Consider the following 23,610-nt stretch of genomic DNA (forward strand, 5'->3'; position numbering starts at 1 on the left):
TTTCCATCCATTGTTTTATCTCTACCTTTTAGCCTATTTCGATCCCTTCCCCCCACCCCACCCCCACTAGGGCTATCTGTACCTTGCTTGTCCTCCTTTCTACCCTTAATGTCACCTATTAGCACATTGTTGGGATGATTTTTTTAGAGTTAGATTTTTATTGCTTTTCAATTTAACCTTGGTTTAGTGAATCATTAATAAATGGTAACAATGTCTGCTGAATTCTGGAATGCTGCAATGTCCACTTTTGACTCCTGCCTACTTGGAAATTCCTTGAATAATATCACCACCTTCAACACCTCTTTGTCCTTTGTCTATGACATCTTTTGGCTATCTCCACCTATCACTGGTCCTCTATCCAGCTCTACTTGTCCCACCACCACGCCCCCCCCTCTCTTAAACCAGCTTATATTTCACCTCTTTTCTATTTTTCCTTGGTTCTGTTGAAGAGTCGTACAGACTCAAAACATTAACTGTGTTCCTCTCCGCAGATGCTGTCAGACTTGCTGAGTTTTTCCACGTATTTTTATTTTGTTTTCTAACAGATTGGACAAGGATTGTAGCGGGCTTATAACTCTCAAGCTGTAGAACTTTGCTTAGCTGACCATCAGAGAGTGTGGGTGTGGAGTTAGGGAAGGGCCTATGGTGTGCATGGAGCTAAAGGTTGAAGAAATTTTAAAACACTACCACCAACAGTAAATAAAGTATAATTTTGAGTTTAAAAAGTAGAAAATTGATATTGCTTAGCTGGTTGAACTTGTTATATGATGAGGGAAAGATCAGGTTGAAATGGGAAAATGATTGCAGGAAACTGTTTGAAGAAGAACCAGGAAAGTTAATGATTGTTGGAAGCTAAAACAAGAACTAGGACCTGAAGTGCTGAAAGATGAAATAGTAAAAAGCTATAAAGAACATCAAGGGTAGAAAGGCAGAGAAAAGCATTAAAAGTGGTTGGTGAAACAGTAATAGATGCAATAAAAGAGGTTATTGATGAGAAATGGACAACAGGTGAATGGCCTAGCAAGTGACTATATCCGAGATGGTCACAATGCCCAAGATAACAGGGACACGGGACTGTCCAAAATATCGTACGCAAATCTCATCGGTCATGGAACTAAAGTACTACTTGACATCACCAGAGTATCCCACTGTGTGAACAGAGAAGTGGCAGAGGAACAGTTTGGCATAATTCCTGGAAAGTGTACAACTGACACTGTGCTCAGAAATTTCGTGGAGAAATATGAAAATAAACAGGAAGCCCAGCTTTGGCTCATGTTTATTGACAATGCCAAAACTTTTGACATGTCCTGCATGATGCTGTATGGAAGATATCTATAAACTCTGGTGTACCCAAGCATCTTGTGTAGCTAATGCAAGAGCTCTACAGAAATGCTTCAGGTGTCAGCAGAGTTGGTAATGGGCATACGAACCAATTTCAGTTTGAGAAGGAATCATGCAGGGGTGTCTTCTGCCAGCCATGCTGTTTAATGCTGTGGGAGCGAAGATGATGAAGATGGTGCAAGAAGAATTACCAGAGTTATGTGGCTGCTCATAGGAGGTCGTAGCATATGAAATCTCAGGCTTGCAGACAACACCACACAACCTCAGGAAAAACAGAAGAGCTAGAGACCATGCCAGGCGTAGTCAAAAGACATAGTAGACTTTTGGACTGAAGATAAATGAGGCAGAGAACTACATATTGGTTCTAAATGGCAATGGAAAAGTCATGATTGGAAGCACCAAGATAGAGGTATTGGGCAATCCCAAGTACCTTGGCTCAATGATAAATACCAATGTTTAGCCAGGTTAGATTGGCTATGGCAGGAAGCTTGACCAGATACTTAAGTAGCGCCTGGATGCCCAAAAGCATCAGCATGAAACTGAAGAAAAGTTTAGTACATTCACTATTGTGGGATGTTACACACTATGGATGCAAGAGTTGGATTCTAAAGAAAGAGGATGAGAGGAGGATAACAGTTTTTGAAATGTGGATATGATGGAATATGCTCAATTAGCTGGATGGGCAGAAAGACAAATGAATGGGTTAGCTCAAGGTAGAAGTTCAGGAATCAAAAGGGTTGCTCAATACGATTAGAGAGAGGAAAGATAGCCAAGTACAGGCATTGGAACCAAAGACCTTACAGCCTTGCCTTGGCAACAATTGAAGAAGAAATTGTGTAAAAACAGAAGGGGAAGAAAAATCGGAAGGGTGGGTAAAATCAAGACATGGACAGAGGGACGCTTGAAGAAAGCCAGGGAAGAAGCAAGCCGATGCCAATGGCCCCACTAAAGCTATGGTGAAAATGATAACAGCGATCTGGTCGAATAGCTAGATATTCTATTTCTATGTATGAACTAATGGGCTGAATTTTACTGATTGAGTATTTCCTGATCGGCAGGAAATGTGTCTTTGGTGCACACAGGCAGCCCAAGTGGCTGCTATCAGAATTGCCATCCTATTCAGATTAGCTGGCAGCTCTTTGGGGCAGGCTGCCAATCAGTGGGCTGGCAGCTCAGCAGCCTCATCAGCACCACCAGGAGTGGTGGCCAATTCTGGAGACCTGCTGCATTCAGCAAGTAAGGAAAAATAAATAAATTTTAAAATTTGAGAGGCCAGTTGCTGGAGGGGAAATCCCTCTTTGCAACCTGCCCGATTCTGGTCCTGCCATCGGTAAGATTCCCTGACAGTGGGACATGGTTCAGCAACCAATCCACCACAGCTCTCCACAATTTTATTAGCCTTCCTGTCTCCTTTCCCACCTCCTGGGGGCCAGTGCTGGTAAAATTCTGCCCAGTGATTCTGAAGGCATCACAAATGGTGCTTAAAGTGACAGTTTCCCCATTCCATCTGATACTGTCTGATTTGGGATGACTGTGTTAATGGGAATGGATTATTTGCTGTCACAAATATTAAACCATTGCCTAATCTCATAATGCTCACTGGTTACACAATGAGACTGAGCTTTTGGTCCAATCAAGTCAAAAATTGTACCTTTCTAATGTTTACCTCCATTTGTTCAGCACCTGGGAGTAAAATGCTAGAATACCTGTCTGATGCATGTTCTGCCTAGTCAATTCAAACAGAAAACCAGAAAGGATTCAAAGAAAGAAAAAAAGAATGAACTTGCATTTATATGGTGACTTTCATGTCCCAAAGTGCTTTACAGACAATGAAGCACTTTTGAAGTATAGTCAATGTTATAACATAGGAAATGGGGCTGCCAATTTGTGGACAACATGGTTCACAAACAGCAATAATATAATGAGTTAAAAATTTGCCCCCACTTGATATTTAGCTCCATCAACTTCAGTGACTTTGATGGAGCATTGACCATTTTTCTTCTCAGGCGTACTATAGTTGGAACAGCACAATTGTGGCTGAATGCTTGTCTACCCTTTTATATTAAAATTAGTTTACTTTATCTGACTTTGGTATGAGTAAATGTCAACTAACTAATTGTGTCAGTCATGTATGTATATCAGTCTTTGTACCAGTCATTCATACATTCATATGTAACACCAATTTATGAAACACATAAAAGTCTAATTTCTCACCGAGTGCCTGTTATTTGGATTAAGGTAGCTTTAAGATATTTTAAGGTAAGATGGTTTTGCTCATCAGTTTCTGTGGTGGAAATGCTGAAACTGCATTATTCTGAGTTGGTCTTTAGAGGTGAGGAGTCTTTTTATTTTCTGGCATTATGTCCAGTTCATTAGGGTATAGCATTTTCCTAAAAATCTAATGAGGTATTTTGCCTTGTATGGTTTCTTGATTAAATATTAGTGCTTTCAAAGACAGAACATTTCTTTTGTTTTTACCTGACTGACACAAATGAAATAAATAAGATGCTCAGTTGTAACAGTAATGGTACCCTTTGTTGCATTGCTTTGAATGTGAGATGGGGTTGGACAGGCTAGGCTTGTATCTTACACTGGAGCTTAGAAGAGTAAGAGGCAACTTGCTTGAAACATGCAAAATCCTGAAGGGGCTTAACAGAATGAATGTGGTAAAGGCTGTTTCCTCTTGTGGGAGAATCTAGAATTAGGGGTCACTGTTTAAAAATAAGGGGTTACCCATTCAGGACAGAGGTGAGATTTTTTTGAGGGCAGTGAGTTTTTGGAACTCTCTTCCTCAAAAGACGATGGAAGCAGAGTCTTTGAATGTTTTTAAGGCAGAGGTAAATAGATTCTCGATAAGCAAGGGGGTGTGAAGGGTTATCGGGGGTAGGTAGGAATGTGGAGTTGAGGTTACAATCTGATCAGCCATGATCTTATTGAACAGCAGAACAGGCACGAGGGGCCAAGTGACCTACTTGTGCTGCTAATTCATATGTTCACATGTACTGTTCATGTGGATGCATATGTTTTAATAGCCACATGTGCTGTACATGCACAGTAGTTTGAGAGTCTTTGGAGGGTAGACAGAAGACCAAGTGTACATGACAAAAAGCCCAAAAGTGCACCTATAAGTTGTTTATCCTACACTTAGAAATCAGTTAACATAGGACAATTGTGACACACAATGTTATGGGATGCACTCGATTGTAGGTGGGAATATGAGCACCAAGGGGAAGAGAAAGTATGAGGTCAAGCAAGAACGTGGATGGATGAGAGCACATGGGTTGGTCTGTGTAAGAGAGTGGGTGCGTCTGCCTGAGAGTGCATCTGTCCGTGAGTGTATGTGTGAGTGAGAGAAAAAGGAAGCAGATATACAAGAGCATATGAAATAGAAAGATAAGCAGAATAAGAAGTTGCTGGGGAAAAAAGTCAACAAGCTAGCAATATAGAAGGAGGAAAGAACAAGGAGGAGTGTAACAGTTTGCATTTTTTCTGGATGCAACAGCGCATGAAATGAACTGTATTATATAACACGTTGGTATAGCATTCCTGTCACTATCACAACAACATGTTCTCAGAATAATGCCACAGAAGATTGGCTATATCAAGAACCTTGTGTTATAAGGTTTGGACAATGCTGGTGAGGCTACCATGATTGTCAATCCCTGCTTTCCCTGACTAGGCAGTCAAAGGAAGAGGTATTGGGAGCAATGACCCGAAAGCTTTGTCAGAGATTGTTTTTTAAAAGAGGAGGAGGAGGTAGAAAGGTGCTGGGTTTAAAGAGGGAATTAAGTGGCTGAAGCCACGAAGGCCAGAGTCAGAGTTTTTAGGGATGTTGTCTTTAATAGTGTCCAAGGTTACTCAGGTGGGGATTGGGGATTACATTTCAAGCAATGGAGAAATTTAAATACAAGGGAAAGAATTTCAATCTTGAGACATTGAGGTGTCGAGCACAACAAGGCTAATGGGTGAACAGGATAGAGCAGGATAGACTACTGTCTACTGTTCATGACACCAAAAGGCACATTAAACTCGTGCAATCTTTATTTCAAAATCTTTGACGAAATTATTTTAACATTGTTTTGTGACAAAAATGATCTGTTCTCCTTTTTCACGATATTTTTCACTTTAACAGCCAACTTACAATGCTTGGTGAATAAAACCTAGAACTTGCTGTGACATATCCATACAGTAGATTCGCTTTCACTTGGTTTTGTACCCTACAGCATTTTGTGGAGTTATTTTATACTGCTTTCTCAACTAAATACACTTTTGCATCAGGACCACAATCAGAGCAGATGGAGCAGTTGAACAGACTTAGAGGAAGTTGCAAACAAAAATATGCTTTTCCATACTTCTGTGTTAAGCTGCTTTTAATGCTTATTTCAATGTAGATAAAATCATATCCTTCCTCAGTTAATTGTTACTTAAGGTGGCATGCGGAATGTGATGTATCCATGTACTAAGTCTTACAAATATTTTTGGTGCTTTTGGATGATTTATTACTATTATCTATGGGACTTGAGACTCAAATTTGCAGAATTAATTCACCATGACTGGGTATAATAATTTATATAATAAATAAGCAATTATACATATATGGAAATGATAGCTATATAAAGCAGCTGTAAAGTAACATACTTTGTTGAGTCTTCAGATGGGACTTCATGGTATACCAACATATTTTTCACAGAAAGTAATAGAAAAATTGCGGTGTTATAATTTTTTATTTAGAATTTTGGCATTTCCTTTTTGTTTGATACAGTTAATGTATAAGTCTAAAATGACAGTCCATTTGCATAGGATTTTATCAATCTTTGTCACCATCAAAGTGGGGATTTCCCCCTGAATTATTTAAGGAGAGTTGTGGATTCAACATCAGTCCATCAATTCCTCACATCAGCTGAAGACGGTTAGCCTGGTCTTGTATGTAAAGTTTCTGCCTGGTGTCAGCTCATGAAAATCTCTGGCTCTAATTATAGCGAAGTGCTAGTATCTTTGCATCTGTCTCTAGTTTAACCACCACAGCCTTCATTACAAGTTGTAAACTGTGAGACTGCTCAGGAAGTCGAGCAATGATTCAAGCTTATTGGCTAAACGTTTTTGGGTTGGCTCTGCATATACTCAGATTATCAAAGGATAGAATATATTTCTAGTCTTATTTACAATGCCCTGCTAATCAGCTCAGGCAGGTTTTGAAAACAGACTCTCAATGTTTGCTGACTATTTCTAAGGCAAGTCTTTGCTCTCTCTCTCTCTCTCTCTCCCTCTCTCTCTTTCTCTCAGGAAATCCCATTGTCAGAAATCCTGCAATTGGATCCACCTCGGGATTTTACAAATCTGGCTCAAGGCAGCAACCCTCACTGTTTCGAGATCATAACTGACACCATGGTGTATTATGTTGGAGAGAATCTTGGAGGCAACTACCAGAACCATGCCCTGGCTGCCACAGGAGTAGGTTTAGATGTTGCTCAGAGCTGGGAGAAAGCCATTCGACAGGCCCTAATGCCAGTCACTCCACAAGCCAGCGTCTGCACCACTGCAGGACAAGGCAAAGAGCACAGTAAGTAATTATTGTTTTGTTAACCCTGTCAAGGCATTAAAGGCCATCAGTATAATTTGAGATGGAGGGTCAAACAGTTTTATGCCAGGCTTCAGTTTGTGTTAAATTAGTTGAGCATTTATCACTTTTCTTTGGTGTTAACTAAATATGATTTTGTTACTTATGCTCTTAAACCGGGGTTGGGGTGTTGTATTTTGTGGTGATTGGTCTGTGAGCAGTAATATTTGAGAAAAACTTAACGTGTAGTCTTAATTAAGCAAGATCTGTTTTTTTAAATTCCTGGTCAATTTCATTTGTTGGGATGATTTTTTTAGAGTTAGATTTTTATTGCTTTTCAATTTAAACTTGGTTTAGTGAATCACTAATAAATGGTAACAATGTCTGCTGAATTCTGGAATGCTGCAATGTCCACTTTTGACTCCTGGCTACTTGGAAATCAAGTTAACGTTATTTTGTAAATGTGTTGACCAATTTTTTCTGGTTGTAAATTCATCATCGTTAACAGTTCTCAAAATTAGCTGTTTTCTTCTCTCCCCCAATCACTCCAATGAATTCCCCCCTCTTTTTATAGCCATGCTCAGTGGTAGCACTCTTATCTATTCGAAGAAATGGTTCAAATCCCACTGCAGGAATTAAGCACATAATCTAGCCTGACAATTCAGTGGCGTACTGAGAGTGCTCTATTGTTCGAAGTACTGCTTTTGTGATGAGATGTTAGACTGAGGCCTTATCAGCCTTCTCAGGTGAACGTAAAATTACATTATTAAAAGACAAGCAAAGAGGTTCTAATAAGATCAAAAGAAACTGGAGTAGGCCATTCAGCTCATTGAGCTTGGTTTGTCATTCTATAAGACCATGGCTGATCTGATTGTGGCCTTAACTCCACATTCCTGCCTGCCCCCCGCCCCCATAACTCTTAACTCCCTTGTTGATCAAAAATCTGTCTAACTCAGCCTTGAATATATTCATTGACCCAGCCTCCACTGTCTCTGTGAAAGAGAATTCCAAAGACTAACGGCCCACTGAGAAAATAAATTCCTTCCCATTTCCACCTTGAATGAGAAACCCCTTATTTTTAAACTGTGCCCCCTAGATCTAGATTCCCCACAATAGAAAACATTCTCCCAGCATCTACCTTGTCAATCCCCCTCAGAATCTTATATTCCAATAAGATCACCTCATTCTTCTGATGAGGATAGGATCAAACTTTCCTCTTAAGGTAACCCCTTCATCCCAGGTATCCGCCTAGTGACCCTTCTCTGAATTACCTTCCAATGCAAGTATTTCCCCCTCAACCAAGGAGCCAAAAACTGTACATGACTCCAGGTGAGGTCTCGCCAATGCCCTGTACCCATAGCAAGACTTTATACTCCATCCCCCTTGCAATAAAGGCCAAATTCAATTTGCCTTCCTAATCACTTGGTGTAACTCTTTTGAGTACAAACACATTTCCATCTGTTCCTATTCAGATGAAGTTACATTGTTTCATAGTTTGCCATTGTGAGATTTGAACTCTTGATCTTGGGGTTACAAACCCAGTACCATAACCACTTGGCTATTTAGGCCAAGCCAATCACTTGGTGTACCTACATGCTAATCTTTTGTGATTCATGTACCAGGACACCCAGATCCCCCTGTACCTCAGAGTTCTGCAGTCTCTCTCCATTTAGATACTTTGCTGCCAAAGTGGACAAATTCGCATTTTCCCATGTTATGCTCCATCTGCCAATTTTTTGCCCACTCCCTTAATCTCTCTATATCCCTTTGCAGACTCTTTGTATCCTCTTCACAATTTGCTTTCTACCTATCTTTGTATCATCAGCAAATTTGGCTACAATTGTGTCTGTTCCTTCACCCAAGTCATTAGATATAGGACATAAATAGTTGAGGCCCCAGCACTGATCCCTGCAGCACTCTACTCATTACAGTTTGCCAACATAAAAAATCCATTTACCCTGACTCTACCCCGTTAGTTAGCCAATCCTCTATTCATGCTAACATTTCAGCCCAGCACCATGAGCTCTTATCTTGTACAGTAACTTTTTATGTCGTACCTTATTGAAGTGATGGCTTGTCCTGATTCTCCCAATGTTTTATCAACAATTAGCCTTCAATCACCCCACCAAAACAAACTAATTAACCATTTGTCTCTGTAGAGTTTGTGCGATTTTGCTGTGTACAAATTGGCTGTAGTATATGCATGCGAAACATCAGTGACTGCACTATATAACTAATTCCCTTGCTTTAAAGTGCTTTTGGACACACTGAGGATATAAAAGGTGCTATAGAAATGCATTTTCTATTTCCCCTGAATATGTTGATTTTTCCTTTAAAATAGTACCATGATAATCTCTGGCTCCCTTGAGCAACTGAGTCATTTGGCCATTTTTCATATGGCAAATGGAGACTTTGAGAGTCATTGGACTATTCAATGGTGGGAAGAGGATGGAAAAGAAGGAAGGAATAACCTGCCTTGACCCAATGTCCACACTAAGGAGTACCTCGAGTAAGATCAGCAGTAGGAACACTGGCTGATTTCTCCCATTTCTCGCCTAAGGGCAGTGAGGAAAATGATTTGAGCCACAACCACTCTCCAGCTGAGATCAATCCTGAAACACTCCTCTTATCTTTCCCTTCGCTCCTTCAGCCCGTCTTCCCCCCACCCCCCTCACATGACATGGAGAAGGCCCTAATATTATTGCACCACCCAATTTATATTTGCATTGATACCCAAATTTCAAAATTTGCTACATAAAGATTAAGCTTAATCAGCACACATGATTCCTGAAAGTTCAAACATTTGCAAAGCTCTGGCGAAGGATTAGGCAGTGTTCATCAAAAATATACTTCATGATCGAGAACTCTTGTCCTCTGAACTGTAATTGAAATAAAGCAGAAAATTCTGGAAATGCTCAGCAAGTCTGGCAGCATCTGTGTAAGAGAAACAGTTAATGGACTAGATTTCATGCACCCCCCCGCCTACATGTTTGAAGGTGGGTGGGACAGCTCATAAAATGCAGCATGTGGTGTGCCCTTTGCTTTCCTGCCTCCACTACCACCCCCCAAATCTCTCTATTTTGCATTGGAGGTGTCATAAGGCCAGTCTGCTCTTGGGCCAGTTAGAACCACTAGAGGGCCTCATCTCACCTCTGCCACTATTTTACCCATGGCAGGGGGAGGCCCATGCCAGATGATAACCTGGTGTCCGTCAAGAGAGCAGAGGACCTCCTTTGCGGGATCCCTTTGCCCATCAGAGACAAACCCCCAACCCCCCACCCCAGGTCATACCCAGCCTCCCACCCTCTCACTCCAATCACTGGGGTCTATCAGCCAGGCCTCACTGATATCCTGGGCTTACCTTCAAATTTGGTTCCCATAGCCTTTTCTTCAGGGACTATTTGCAGTCCCAGCCAGTGGCCACCGCTCAAACCTGCCACTGCTGGTACTATAGAGCTACCAACCAATCAGATGGGTATTCATCCCCAGATGGGAACAGAGGACACAACCTGAACCAATTTGTGCCCCCTGATCTTTAAATGGTTGAGAGGCAGCCGGTTTTTTGATGGGCAAGCTCCCAATTGACTTTTTAGTTGGAGCGTGGGGAAAATGGCACAACGTAAAATATAGCACAATGTTTATCGTCAGCCTCTGTTTTGTGAGTGCCAACCATTGAATGGAATAAAAATGGGCTTTTGTTGCAATTTTAAAGGTGCGGAAGAACTAATGGCTATTTTCCCAGTTAGTATGGTGTTCTAGTGGATATGGATGGATGACGATGTAGTTGATCATTGATGACGAATGGTATGTGTGGGTGTGGGCGGGGGTGTGTGTGTGTGTGTGTGTGTAGGTGTGGGCGGGGGTGTGTGTGTGTGTGTAGGTGTGGGCGGGAATGTGTGTGTGTAGGTGTGGGCGGGAATGTGTGTGTGTAGGTGTGGGCGGGTGTGTGTGTGTGTAGGTGTGGGCAGGTGTGTGTGTGTGTAGGTGTGGGCAGGAATGTGTGTGTGTATGTGTGAGTGGGAATGTGTGTAGGTGTGGGTGGGGGTGTGTGTGGGTGTGTGTGAGATTTTTCCTGATAGCTCTGAGTACTGCCATTGATATTTGTTTTGTATTCCTTCAATACAAATTGCCCATTGTATGAAAAAGGAGAATGGCGAGTAATTTCCTCATTTGCAGCTCAGTTGAATTCAGACAATTTCCCTACCTACTGTACAGCACCTTTTTGAACAATTAATACTATTTAAAGTATTTACTTTGGAACATAGATTTACTTGTATGATTCGAAATAATGGGTTAGACAAGCGCATTACTTACAGGTTGCGGTGTTTGGAGTTTACCAAGGTTGTAGTTTCCTACTTGAGGTGGCTGATTTTCCTAACCTTCAAGGTGGGTAACCAGGGGACACATTCAAAGTAAACCTAGGGGAGATGAGAGAATTGTTTTTACTTAACAAGTTATTATGATCTAGAATGTCTTGCCTGAAAAGGTGATCAAAGCAAATTTAGTAGTTATTTTCAAAAGGATATTGTAAATATTTAAAGAAGAAAAAAAATTGCAAGGGAAAATCAGAAGAATGGGACCATTTGGTAGCTCTTTGAGAGCTGGCAAGGACACAATGAACTAAATGATCTTCCTTTGTGCATATTGTGCTACTTTTTGCACTTTCTCCCAAGCGTTGTCCTCCTTCCGTCTGCCAGGCAGTGTGTGAATATGGTGGCTTGTACACACTGTTCCTTGAGGGGAAAGTGCAATCTTCTGCTCAGTACCTTTCTGAAGGACTTAGTATTCGGCTGGATTTTGCATATAGTGGCGAAACAATGGCACTTACAGCTGGCCTCAAAGTAAGCTGCCCACAAAGAGCTAGCAATCTCTGTGGCATGATTTTCCACTTTCCCCACAGAGTTTAAATCTGGAGCCAAGTCAAGGGGATCTCCAACAGGAGCAGAGCTATCAGCAAGCAGGATAAACAGCAAATCACGTTGAAGTATTCACACAGAGAAAACCAGGAAGTTATAAGTACTGAATCCCTTCGTTTGTAATTTAAGTATTTCAGATAGTGAAATCAATTATTATGATAGGATTAAGCTGGGAGCTAAAATGTCATAAACTTCATTTCTTTTTTTAAATATGTGGAATTTGACGAAATTAGCTTTTCAGAGCAAGTGAAGGTTTTAGCAATAATTATGAAGTTAGCACATCATTTAAAAACCTCATTCAGCAGGGTGCAAATTTTTCAAGGAATCTTACTATGAGATTAACAGCTCGAAAGTTCTCATTAATTCATAGATTTCTTGTTGATTACACTTAGGCGGTGCCTCAGCAGCACCCTCTGGAGAAGGTAGAATCACTTGCAGCAACTTCTGAATTTCTGTATTATTATGCACATGTGCAGACTCGAAGTTGCTGTAAGCATCAGTGAAATTAGATGACAAACGTGGACAGTTTTACTGTCATTACCACCAATAAATCTGGGCCATTGGGAACTTGTCATGAATAATTACATTTCTATCCTAGGCTTATCAGTGTTGATATTGGTGGCTTTTGACTCATTACTGCTACAGGCTAAATGAAGTTGAATCTGACCATTTTAATGGCTGTAACTCTGTCACGATGGACTTAGATTTGTGTCCTTGGAGTTCAGAATGTTAGTACTTTTTTATTCATTCTAAGGATATAGACATCACTGGCAAAGCCATTGTGTATGGCCCTTGAATCACCTTCTTGAATATAATTGAGTGGCTTGCAAGGCCATTTCAGAGAGCAGTTAAGAATCAACCAAATTGCTGTGAGTTTAGAGTCATACATAAGGCAGACCGGGTAAGATGATGGAAATCCTTTCCTGAAGGACATTTGTGAACCAGATCAGTTTAATGACATTGTGGTGGCTTCTAACTGTATTTAAATTCCCCATCTGCCATGGTGGGATTTGAACTCGTTGCTGGGTCATTAGTCCAACCATCTGGATTACTAGTCCAGTAACATAACCATTATATACCATATTATACTACCATATCCCTGTGCTGTTTTGATTATTCAGAGGCATTTCAACTCTTAAAACTTTACTTCTCCTGTAACCTCTGCAAAGTGTAGAGTTATTTTGCGTCCTTCCATTAGGAGAAGTGCCTAGCTCCAACTGTGCATCTGTATGACAAAACAAATTATGTCAGTATTCAGTTTATAAGAAATAGTGGATGAGAAGCTTTGCCCTGGCAATACTCACTCTGTCTCTAATGAAATAACATAGCTGGATAAGAAATGTTCATGAAATTTACAGATGAGAAAACAGTATTGGTGAACAATCTGATTGTGGTCCTCAAGGACTTAAGTGGGAACTTCAGGCTTTGTGACTAATGTAATGGACCACACACTTTTTGAGCACAAATTCATCATGGCGACTAAAAGCTGCTTTAGCGTGGTTCTTATTAGCTTGCCATAACATGATGATACAAAGCTTACTGTTTGCTTCAATTAGTTGAAAACAGGAGGCTGGCTTTTGATTTTTTTTTTAGCTAGTTTATTAAAATAGGATTTGGATGAGCTGGAAGGAGGTTTACATTTGTTGTTTCAACAAGTTACATTTAAAATTTACAAAAACTTTGAAATTTAATGTATTTCACCAAGCATTGATAGGCTGCTGCTGGCCTCTATGATCCATTTAATGTTGGTTTTGTTAGGAAAGCTTCACTTTTTTTTCACTCACCCCTCCCCCATTTTTATTTTTATTTTTATTGTCTTGCTTTATGTTCACACACACCATTTTCCCCCACCCAAGAAAATGAACATTTTTATATCTTCCTTCCAGAGCTGTCAAAACCACGAAAAAACCAGCTACCAGGAAATAAGCAAGAGCAGCAAAATTTTACTTTTATTTGCTTGGTGCAGCAAAGTGCAGTAGAAAATGGTAATCAGAATGCAGCCTAACTCTACTTTAATGATGAATTCTTGCTAATCTGGATGCTTTCCAAAAATGAAGTAAAGGACAAACCAAATAATTACAGGCCAATGAATTTAATGTCAGCAGTAGAGAAATTGCTTGAATCCATTATAAAAGGCAGAGTACTTGGAAAAATATGTTAATTTGAGAGTCAACATAGGTTTGTGAAACTATTTTATGGCTGTCTAATCTAAGAAACCTCTTTGGTCACTGGGATGGTAAACAGAGGATGGTCAATCGATGTCACCTTTTTGAATTTTCAGAAGGATCTTGATAAGATTCTGTTTAAGAATTTGTTGTTTAAAATTGAAGCATATGGTATTTGAGCCAGATCATGGAGAGTCTAAGCAAATGATTCGAAGTTTAAAGTCAGAGAGCTGAGATGCAAGGGACATTTTCGAGCAGTAAAAAGTGATGCTCCCCAGGAATTAGTGAGGTCCTAGATTTTCATTTGTATATGTATCTGAATTTAGGAATGGAGAAAGATGCCACATTGCTGCACACGTTGGCACTGCTCACGAAGATTTTCCTAAACTGATGCTACAGCCCATTTCTTCTGGGATCTTCTGATCCTGGATGATACAGAAATGGACAGTGTAGCGCCTCCCATCCAATGAACAGGGTAAAGTAGGGGAAGGAGAGAATACACCCCTATTTACAGCAGTAGCTGCCATACTCTTAAATATTTAAAGGTCCAGTCTTTTAATGAATGAGTGTGGGTGAGTGAATGAACGAGGTGGGTTGAGGTAGGTAGATGGGTAGTCAGGGGAGTAGATAGGTGAAGGGAGTGTTTGGTGGGGGGGTGGTGGTGGTGTGAGTGGTGTTATTTATGGAGTTACCCAGCTGTTAGACTTGTTTTAAACTGTCTAACATTGCCTGGGCAACTATCAAGGTAACTTGTGCATATCTAGTCCAATTCTCTGCCCTAAACTCGGGTTGGAGACATTTGCATTGGGCAGCAGGGAATTGCCCATCAGAAGTTTAAACTCCCTGGGCAATTCCTACATATGCCTGTGCTTCAGGACTTCTGCAGGTCCTGATGCATGTCTTCCTTTTTATGTCCTATGCCTAACAATCCAGAGACTGGAAGATTTGAGCCATTACCTCTTAAGTTTGAGAATGATGAGGATGTGCTGTTAGGGAAGGAGTCCACAATTTTGACTTGGCAACAATGAAGGAACTCTATTTCTAAGTCAGGATGGTGTGTTATTTGGAGGGGATCTTGGAGATTGTATGCACCTGCTGCCTTTGTCCTTCTAAGTGGATAGAAGTCACAATTTTGGGAGGTTTCATCAAAGATGACTTGGTGGGTTCATCTTGTAGTTGGTTCACACTGCAGCTATGTCATGCCGGTGAGTGATGGGAGTATATTTTTAAGGTAGTAGATGGGGTGCTGACCAAACAAGCAGCTTTGTCCTGCATGGTGTTGAATTTCATGTGTCATTGGAGGTGCATTCATTCAGGCAAGTAGAGGCCATTCTGTCATACTCCTTAACCAATGCATTTTGAGAGGTCTGCAGTCTGAATGGGAAAGCATCCTGAGGTAGGGATGAACCAAAAGTGTATCAGCAAATAAAAAGCTAGTTTGAGGTGCAATAAAATTTCAAAAAGTCAAGCAGCTTGCTAGGGTTTGAGCAATGCAGCGGTATTCATTTTTGGATTTCCCTACCATGATACTATGACAATGCAAGAGTCAGGACAACTGTGATAGGACAGATGAACCACTACTGCAATATAAACTTTTATGATTCTATACCAGAGACCCAGAATTCAAAAGCAAGGAAGTACTGCTGTGGTTATACAAAGTTCTAGTCAGATCTCATCTGGAGAACTGTGCTCCGTTTTAGCATCTCCACATTAGCAAGGATATACTGACCTTAAATACTGTCCAGCAGTGATTCATTAACGTGAAACCAGGGATGAAGGGATTTATCTGTGACGTAAGATGAATTAAACTTGTTTTATGGCCCTTAGAGATTGAGCTGTTTAAAGTAATGATGGGAATTGACAGGGAGGGAACAATTCTTGGAGAATGAGGGGATATGATCTTTTCTGGTTTCACTTGAAAACAACTAAGAAATTCATACATTGCAATCATGTTAAATGCATTGTCTCAGAAACATACAAGATCCTGAGAGGATTTGATAGGGTAGATAGTGGGAGGATGTTTCCACTTGTGGGAGACACAATAGATAACTAGGGGACACAGTTTAAGTGTAAGAGGTCTACTGTTTAAAATGGAAATGAGAAATTTTTCTCCTAACTTAATATGTGGAATTCTCTTCTCCAGGAAGCAGTGGAGACTGGATCATTGGACTTACTCAAGGCAGAGTTAGACAGATTTTTGATAGATAAGGTTTACGGGAGGTAGACAGTAAAATGGAGTTGAGACCACAACCAAATCAGCCATGATCTTATTGAGTGGCGGAGCGGGCTCGAAGGGTTAAATGACCTACTTCTGCTCCTATGTCCCTGGAGACTATACAGTGTGTGCTACTTAATTTGTATTATCTGATCACTTTTAGAACTATATTACTATTTTACATTTCTCAATTTGAATTGCTTGATAATGCAAAATTGGTGGTTTAAAAAAGGGAATTACTAGGTGTCAAATAATTTGCAACGATTAAAAGATAGAGAGCACAGGAAACTTCTTTATTTGGGAAGTAAAGATATTAAGCGATATGGGCAAAGGGCATAATTGGAATTAAAAAGAAATTCTGTGACTGATAACATGATGGAGCCACCTCAGTTGGCGGAATGACCAACTCTTTAGATTTCTTTGTTCCTCCCTAGATCTCCTGGCAAATTTATGAACTATAATTCTCTCCACACCCTGTATGCTAATTTATGCATTGTTCACTTTATCTCCTCTCCCACTCTTTGCTGCATCTAACCTGTACCAATCGTCCAGATCACTTATTCATAATTATTTCATTGTGCAGATGTAAATGCTGTGAATCAGACTGATAGTAGCCCAGAAATGATTTTATAGCTGAAATATGAGGCTCTCTTTTCAGATTTCCAGGCTCAGTTGTTGTTCTTTGGTTGGAGAAGCTGTTTGAAAAGCTGGTGTCTTCTAGTAGTGGAAACCTGGGAACTGATCACTCACCTGCTTTCGAGGGATAATTTGTGCTGAAAGAGGGATTTAAGGAGTCGGAAGAAAAATACTACCTATCGATTCTGCAAATCACAATTTGTGCCTGTTAAGTTATAATTGCTTCAATGGCAGTCAGTTGTGTTGTAAAATAGAGGAACAAGAGAGGAACCAGGATTCATTAAAACAGATAGATGCATTTAAGTGTAAGCTAGCTAAACACATAAAGGAATAGAATGGTGTGTTGATACGGTTAGATGAAGTCAGGTGGGAGGATAGGTGTGTGAAATATAAAAACCTGCATTGACCAGTTGGGCTGAATGGCCTTATTCTGTGCTGTACAATTTATGTAACCTTATGTCATAGAGGAAGTTTGAGTAATCCGGATGGTATAAAAGTAATTCTGCTGTTGAATAATCTTAATGCAACCCTGCTCTTTGTCTGTCTTTGTCATTCTTTCCACAGAAGATCTGTCTCTCAGCATTTCTGTATCTAACTGCCAAGTCCAGGAGAATGTGGTAAGTCAGCCTTTATTCCTCCCTAGTGCCCCAGTAGTTTACAGTTTAAACCAGGAAATTATAGGCCAGTTAATATTAACTAAACTGGTGATAAAATATTAGAATCTATAAACACAGGACAGAATTACCAAGCACTTGAAGAATGAGTCAATCAAGGCCAGTGAGCATTGATTCTCTAATGGTTTTGCAGAGTTCCTTGAAGAAATTAACAAAGGGTCTTGGGTAAAGGAAAAGCAGTGGATGAGGTTTGCATAGATTTTTTAAAAAATTTGACAAGATGATCATTGGTCTAATATGTATATTATATACTTATATGTGCTAGTGTGTGTGTGTGTAATATATATAGTATATATAAAGTGATCTTTCAGAAGTTAGGGAAAAGAATATTGTAATCCACTTAAAAAAAACAAATTGGCGGGTATGACGTGGAGATCAGGATATAGCTATGCAAGTGACCAGTGCAGTTCAATGTGGACAAATGTGAAGTAATGCATTTTAGTAGTGAATAAAGGGAAAGCAAATGGTAAGCTTTTAAATTAAGAAAAGTATAATGCAAGCAGTACCCACAACCCATAAAAGAATAAAAACAGGATTAACTAAATTTTCCTATTGCCTGTTTCAATTCTTTTTGAAATTACCTTAAATTTGTGCCTTCTTCTTAAAATTTTACTGACCAGTGGAAACGATCTCTCACCATTATATCTTTTAAAGACCTTAATAATCTTGTAGACCTCCATCTAGTTGATCAGCATCCTTCTCAGCTCTAGTGAAAAAAATGCTCCAACTTTTTGCATCTCTTCTCATAACTATAAACCTCATCCTTACTAACACCCTATTAAATCTACACTCCAGTATTTTTGTAGATCTCCATCTGGTTGATCAGCATCCTTCTCAGCTCTAGTGAAAAAAAAGCTCCAACTTTTTGCATCTCTTCTCATAACTATAGTCAGCATTAGTCAGCAAAGGTAGCGCTGTAAGTAGATAAAGTTATAAGAAGGCAAAAGGGGTTTTCTTTTAGAAGCACAATACAAAGGAAAGGAGTTAGGAAGTTGAACTCAAGAAAATACCAGACCTCCAAGTTATACTTGCAGTTTTGCATACTCCTAACAAGAGGGATATATAATTAACAAAAATATTGGAGTGTAGATTTAATAGGGTGTTAGTAAGGATGATATCTATAATTATGAGAAGAGATGCAAAAAGTTGGAGCTTTTTTTTTCACTAGAGCTGAGAAGGATGCTGATCAACCAGATGGAGGTCTACAAGATTATTAAGGTCTTTAAAAGATATAATGGTGAGAGATCGCTTCCACTGGTCAGTAAGATTTTAAGAAGAAGGCACAAATTTAAGGTAATTTCAAAAAGAATTGAAACAGGCAATAGGAAAATTTAGTTAATCCTGTTTTTATTCTTTTATGGGTTATGGGCACTGCTTGCAAGGCAATTTGTTGCCCATCTCTAGTTGTCCTTAAGAAGGTACTGGTGAGCAACCTTCTTGAACCGCTACTGTCCATCTGGTGTTTGTACACACACATTGTTGTTAGGAAGGGAGTTCCAGGTTTTTGACCCAGCAATAGTGAAGGAACAGTGATATAGTTCTAGGTCAGGATGGTGTGTGGCTTGGAGGGAAACTAGCAGGTGATGATGTTCCCTTGCATCTGCTGCCCTTGTCCTTCTAGGTGGTAGATGTCACAGGCATGGAAGGTGCTGCTGAAGGAGGCTTGGCAAGTTGCTGCAGTACATTTTGTAGATGGTACACACTGCTGCCACTATGTGCTGCTGGTGGAAGCAGTGAAAGTTTAACGTGGTGGATCAGGTGTTGATCAAACAGGCTGCTTTGTCCTGAATGGTGTTGAACTACTTCTGAGTTATTGAAGCTGCACTTTCCCAGGCAAGTGGAGAATAGTTCATCACATTCCTGGCTTGTGTCTTGTAAATGGTGGACAGGCTTTGGGGAGTAAGGAGGTGAGTTAATCGCAGTAGAATTCCTAGCCTCTGACCTGTACTTGTAGCCACAGTATTTATATGGCTGGTCCAGTTAAGATTCTGGTCAATGATAATTCCCAGGATGTTGGTTGTGACGATTCAGCAGTGGTGCTGCCATTGAATGTCAAGGTGAGTTGATTAGGTTCCCTCTTGTTGCAGATAGTTATTGTCTGACACTCGTGTGGTACAAATGTTACTTATTGTTAAGGGTAGAAAGTGGAATTCTGTTTCACAGCCACAAGTACTTGTATAAAAGGAATTAGATACTTGCTTGAAAGAGAATACTTAAAAGGTATGGGGAGCAAATAGGAAAGCATGATTAGAAATAGAGCAAAGTACTGGCACAGACATATGAACCAAATAGTCTGTTTTTGTGCCATTGTATTATTCATATCATGCTGTTGACCCGCTGTTTCTGTCTACATAATTGCTGAATGATGTTGGAATACTGTATAACAGTAAAACTAATCTTTCCCCTCTTGAACAAGTTGACAAGATAAACATGAGCATGGCTATTTGGCCCATCTTGGCTTGCTCATGTAAAAAAGTAAATACAACCGTTTCTTAATATAATGGATTCACTTAAGGCTTTGTTTCCACAACTCTGCTTGGTGATCCATTTTACTTGTTCATTACAAACCATATGTCGTGCCTATGCCCATAAATTGAAGGTGAGAAACTTGGCCCAGAATTTCCTCACCAGGCGCAACAGGCCAGTTACACCAAAATTTACACTGGTTTTTACACCAATTTCATTACCAGCAATGGTGCTGACAAATCTGAGAATCTCATTTTAAGCATGTCCCAGAATGTAAAAACTAGCTTAAACAAATGGACAATAAGCATTCAGGGCCTGAGTAAAGCATAGAACGTACACTGTATCCCTCCTTTTAAGCCCCTCTTCAAGTATAAAAGTTAAAGTTCAGAGCCATTAAACCATCATTTATATACATGAAGGACAGCATATTTAGGAAAATGCAATCAGAGGCTTTGCAATTTTTAATATCACTGATTCTGTTAACGTAAAATTACATGATTGATGCAAAAAACACAGTACAGACCTCTGATATTTCTAAGGGGCAATATAACAAAAGAAATGTTTTACAAAATTTCCATGAAACATCAGAAATATGACGTTGTCCCTTGTTACACCAAAACGTTTGTGCGTAAATTTGCAGCCTGTTTGGAAATTGCCTAAATACAAAAAGCTTGCATTCTCTGGCCTTTTGCTTGGGGACAGAGCCAAGTTAATGAGCAGCAGAGTGTTTGATGGAGGTTTTGCCAAATTGACACAAGATCAGGGAAACACTGGCGGAATGTAAAAGCAACTTAAGTTACTTGTGTGCAAATTTCCTTGATCATTTAATTTGAAAATTACAATTAGGTTGTACTCACATTGTTTTGGCACAACTTTCAAGGAAATTCTGGACCAATGAGTTTACACATCTTGACTGTGTATCAATTTCACTTTAAACTAGTTCAACACCATTTATGGAGTATGTGTAATATTTGTTTTCTTTCAATATGTCATTTCATTCATTTAATGCATCTGCCACTGTTCTACTCTTTGATTTTCACTAGTTTTATCTAGTGTGGTAGCTTGGTCCAGTTGGCAGCACTCTGTTGTAACAGCCAAACACCTTCCCTGTAAATAAAGCAGTTGGCATTTATGGAGAGGGGACAAAAGCAGGAGCCTCCCATACAAAAAGGAATTATAAAGTGAACTACATTTTCAAAGTATAATTGTAGCAACTTTTAACGCTTGTTTAAAAAAACGCTGATGTGTGTAAAACACAATGATTCGGCACAGGTTTCCTAACACTGTGGTCAAAGCTTGTCCACCACTGATGAGTAATGTTGGAGTCAACATCTTGCCTTTTCTGAACCATACTGACTACACAACACACCATTTTCAATGTGGTGTTCACTATAAAATCCCAGTTTAAGCATCCTGTCTAAGATCCATGCTATGGACTACAGCTTCCCATTTAGTGATTTCAGGAAACCACTTAGATATTATGCAGAGTAAGATGATAAGCTTATTCTGTAGATCTTTGTAGTATTTGCCTTCGCAACTCCTTAAACTGGTACATTTGACTGTTAGGAGAAACCCACAATTCATGCATCAACAGGAACATGTGGTTGTGTGGGCAGTACAGGGACAGCAGAGAAGCCTACCAGAAAGGACAGATGGTCACATAAATTATTCACACACTGCATTTTGTTACAACCTTGCACTGTCTTTGTTACAGGATATCAGCTCCGTGTACCAGATCTTTGCTGATGAGGTGCTAGGTTCAGGGCAGTTTGGAATAGTATATGGTGGTAAGTCTCACAGTACTCCTGGTCATAGCAATCAATATTTTTGCCTTTTTTTTCAAACAAGTGTTTGTTATCGTAAATCAGTAACTGCAACAATAATTTGCCCAAGTACAGGAGTACTGCATGGAAGCTCAATAAGTGCCATGTCAACTTATGCATACAACACAGGTTAATTGGAACCTTAAGCTGCAGATACTTTCATTAGCTACTTTCCTGCTTTTATTTTTACCCGTGAAACTGAAAGGTTTACATACTTTGCCATTTATGTGGGAGTAGATGATTACAGTATCCAAAGGAGTTGAACAAGCACAGAGTTCATGAGATCACTATGACAGACATGCCTTATTTGGAATGAAAGTAAATGCTGGGATTTGAGATGCCCACTTAGCATTGGTAGATTTTCTTGATGCCTTCAGTGAATATGGCTGGTTCAGGCCACCACATCCCCACAGTCAGAGTTCCTGTTATTGACAGACTTTCAGGGAAAACACAATAGAAGCTAAGCATCTCACCATGGAGAAGGACAAAAAGTCAGAGTAAGAGTAATCTGAGTCACACATATACACCTAACGAGAGCTATACCAGATCGACTTGGCAGAGGTCTCACCTAACAAATAATAGTGTTTTTCTTTAAATACATAGAAATATGACATGATCAAAACATCTGATTCCAGGTTGGAGTTCTGTGTCTATTGGGTACACAGAATTAGAGTTTTATTTCATCTTTCTGAGCAGCTTTAGATGAGGCATTGACAAGATTCAAATTCTTCCTCTGAAATCCTTAAAATTTGGTCTTTTAGCAATCACAAAAGGCATAGCAGAATCAACTCAATCAGCCAAGCTACTTGTACTTGATCAATTTATGAAGCACACAGTTAGAGTAATTGGATTGTGATGGTGTGTTACAGTTCACTCAGTCAGAGTTGCTGTGGCAACATGCACCTTTACATGCATGTTGTAGTCTCGCTAGTGATGGCAAAGGCTCTATGGGATCTCTTCTCTTACTGCCTGCCATTGGCATGTATTGGAAGGATTTGCAGGTTAATACATAATCTATTTGGCCACATTATGAACACACTTTCCTTGGCTGTCAAATCCTCGGGTGGGACTCGAACCCAGAGCTTCTGGGTCAGAGGCAGAGATGCTACCCACTGCGCCACAAGACCACCAGTAGTTGGGTAACTATCCAAAAATGCAAGCTTAATGTTGAAAGTATGATGTAATATGCTAAACTTTACATGTGATTTTTCCTCCCCTTAACTTATTAACTTTACAAGCTTGCATCATGTAATTTTTATGAAAACATGGCAGTATCATAGAAATTTGTGCTCCAACATATGTTCTGCAGAAATGAAATTTAGTTCCTATCCAAGACTCCTCATGTAGCAAGTTCCCCTGTCCTGGCTATGAGCGTATAGGGAACCAGTGATTCTGATGCTAACTTTTTTCATTGTCTGCATCAAAACTCATCTATCATAATTTTTTTTTTGTTACGGTGGGATTGAGAAACATTTACTAAATGTAAAAGTTGTAATGTACGTGTAGGAAAACACAGGAAGACTGGAAGGGATATGGCAATCAAAGTGATTGATAAAATGAGATTCCCCACCAAGCAAGAAAGCCAGCTTCGCAATGAGGTGGCCATTCTTCAGGTAAGAAAAGCAAACATTACTGCAACTTTTAGAATGAGATGAATTCAGCAATAAAGTAGTGAATGTTTGCTGTATGAAATATATAGTTTCAAAGAAGTTCAGCATTTGCTGAGATCCTTTTTTTTATCTTTGCTTGGATAGTTCAATAGTGACAACACTGACTTTGCATTTTCTGCTCAGATCGATGAAATGAAAGTCATCTGA

At 39.7% G+C, this 23,610-nt stretch overlaps 1 protein-coding gene across 1 annotated transcript in view; it reads left to right on the forward strand.

Annotated features, from left to right (window-relative positions):
- prkd3 (protein kinase D3) overlaps positions 1–23,610 on the forward strand; it is a 410,491-nt gene that overhangs the window by 360,789 nt on the left and 26,092 nt on the right. The window contains exons 12-15 of the mRNA XM_041182404.1: positions 6,625–6,901; positions 17,395–17,447; positions 21,685–21,757; positions 23,300–23,406. Of these exons, the coding sequence (XP_041038338.1) occupies positions 6,625–6,901; positions 17,395–17,447; positions 21,685–21,757; positions 23,300–23,406 (510 nt within the window). The remainder of the gene's footprint in view (positions 1–6,624; positions 6,902–17,394; positions 17,448–21,684; positions 21,758–23,299; positions 23,407–23,610) is intronic.

The sequence above is a fragment of the Carcharodon carcharias genome, chromosome 2 (genome assembly GCF_017639515.1).
Source record: "Carcharodon carcharias isolate sCarCar2 chromosome 2, sCarCar2.pri, whole genome shotgun sequence".
NCBI lineage: Eukaryota > Metazoa > Chordata > Chondrichthyes > Lamniformes > Lamnidae > Carcharodon > Carcharodon carcharias.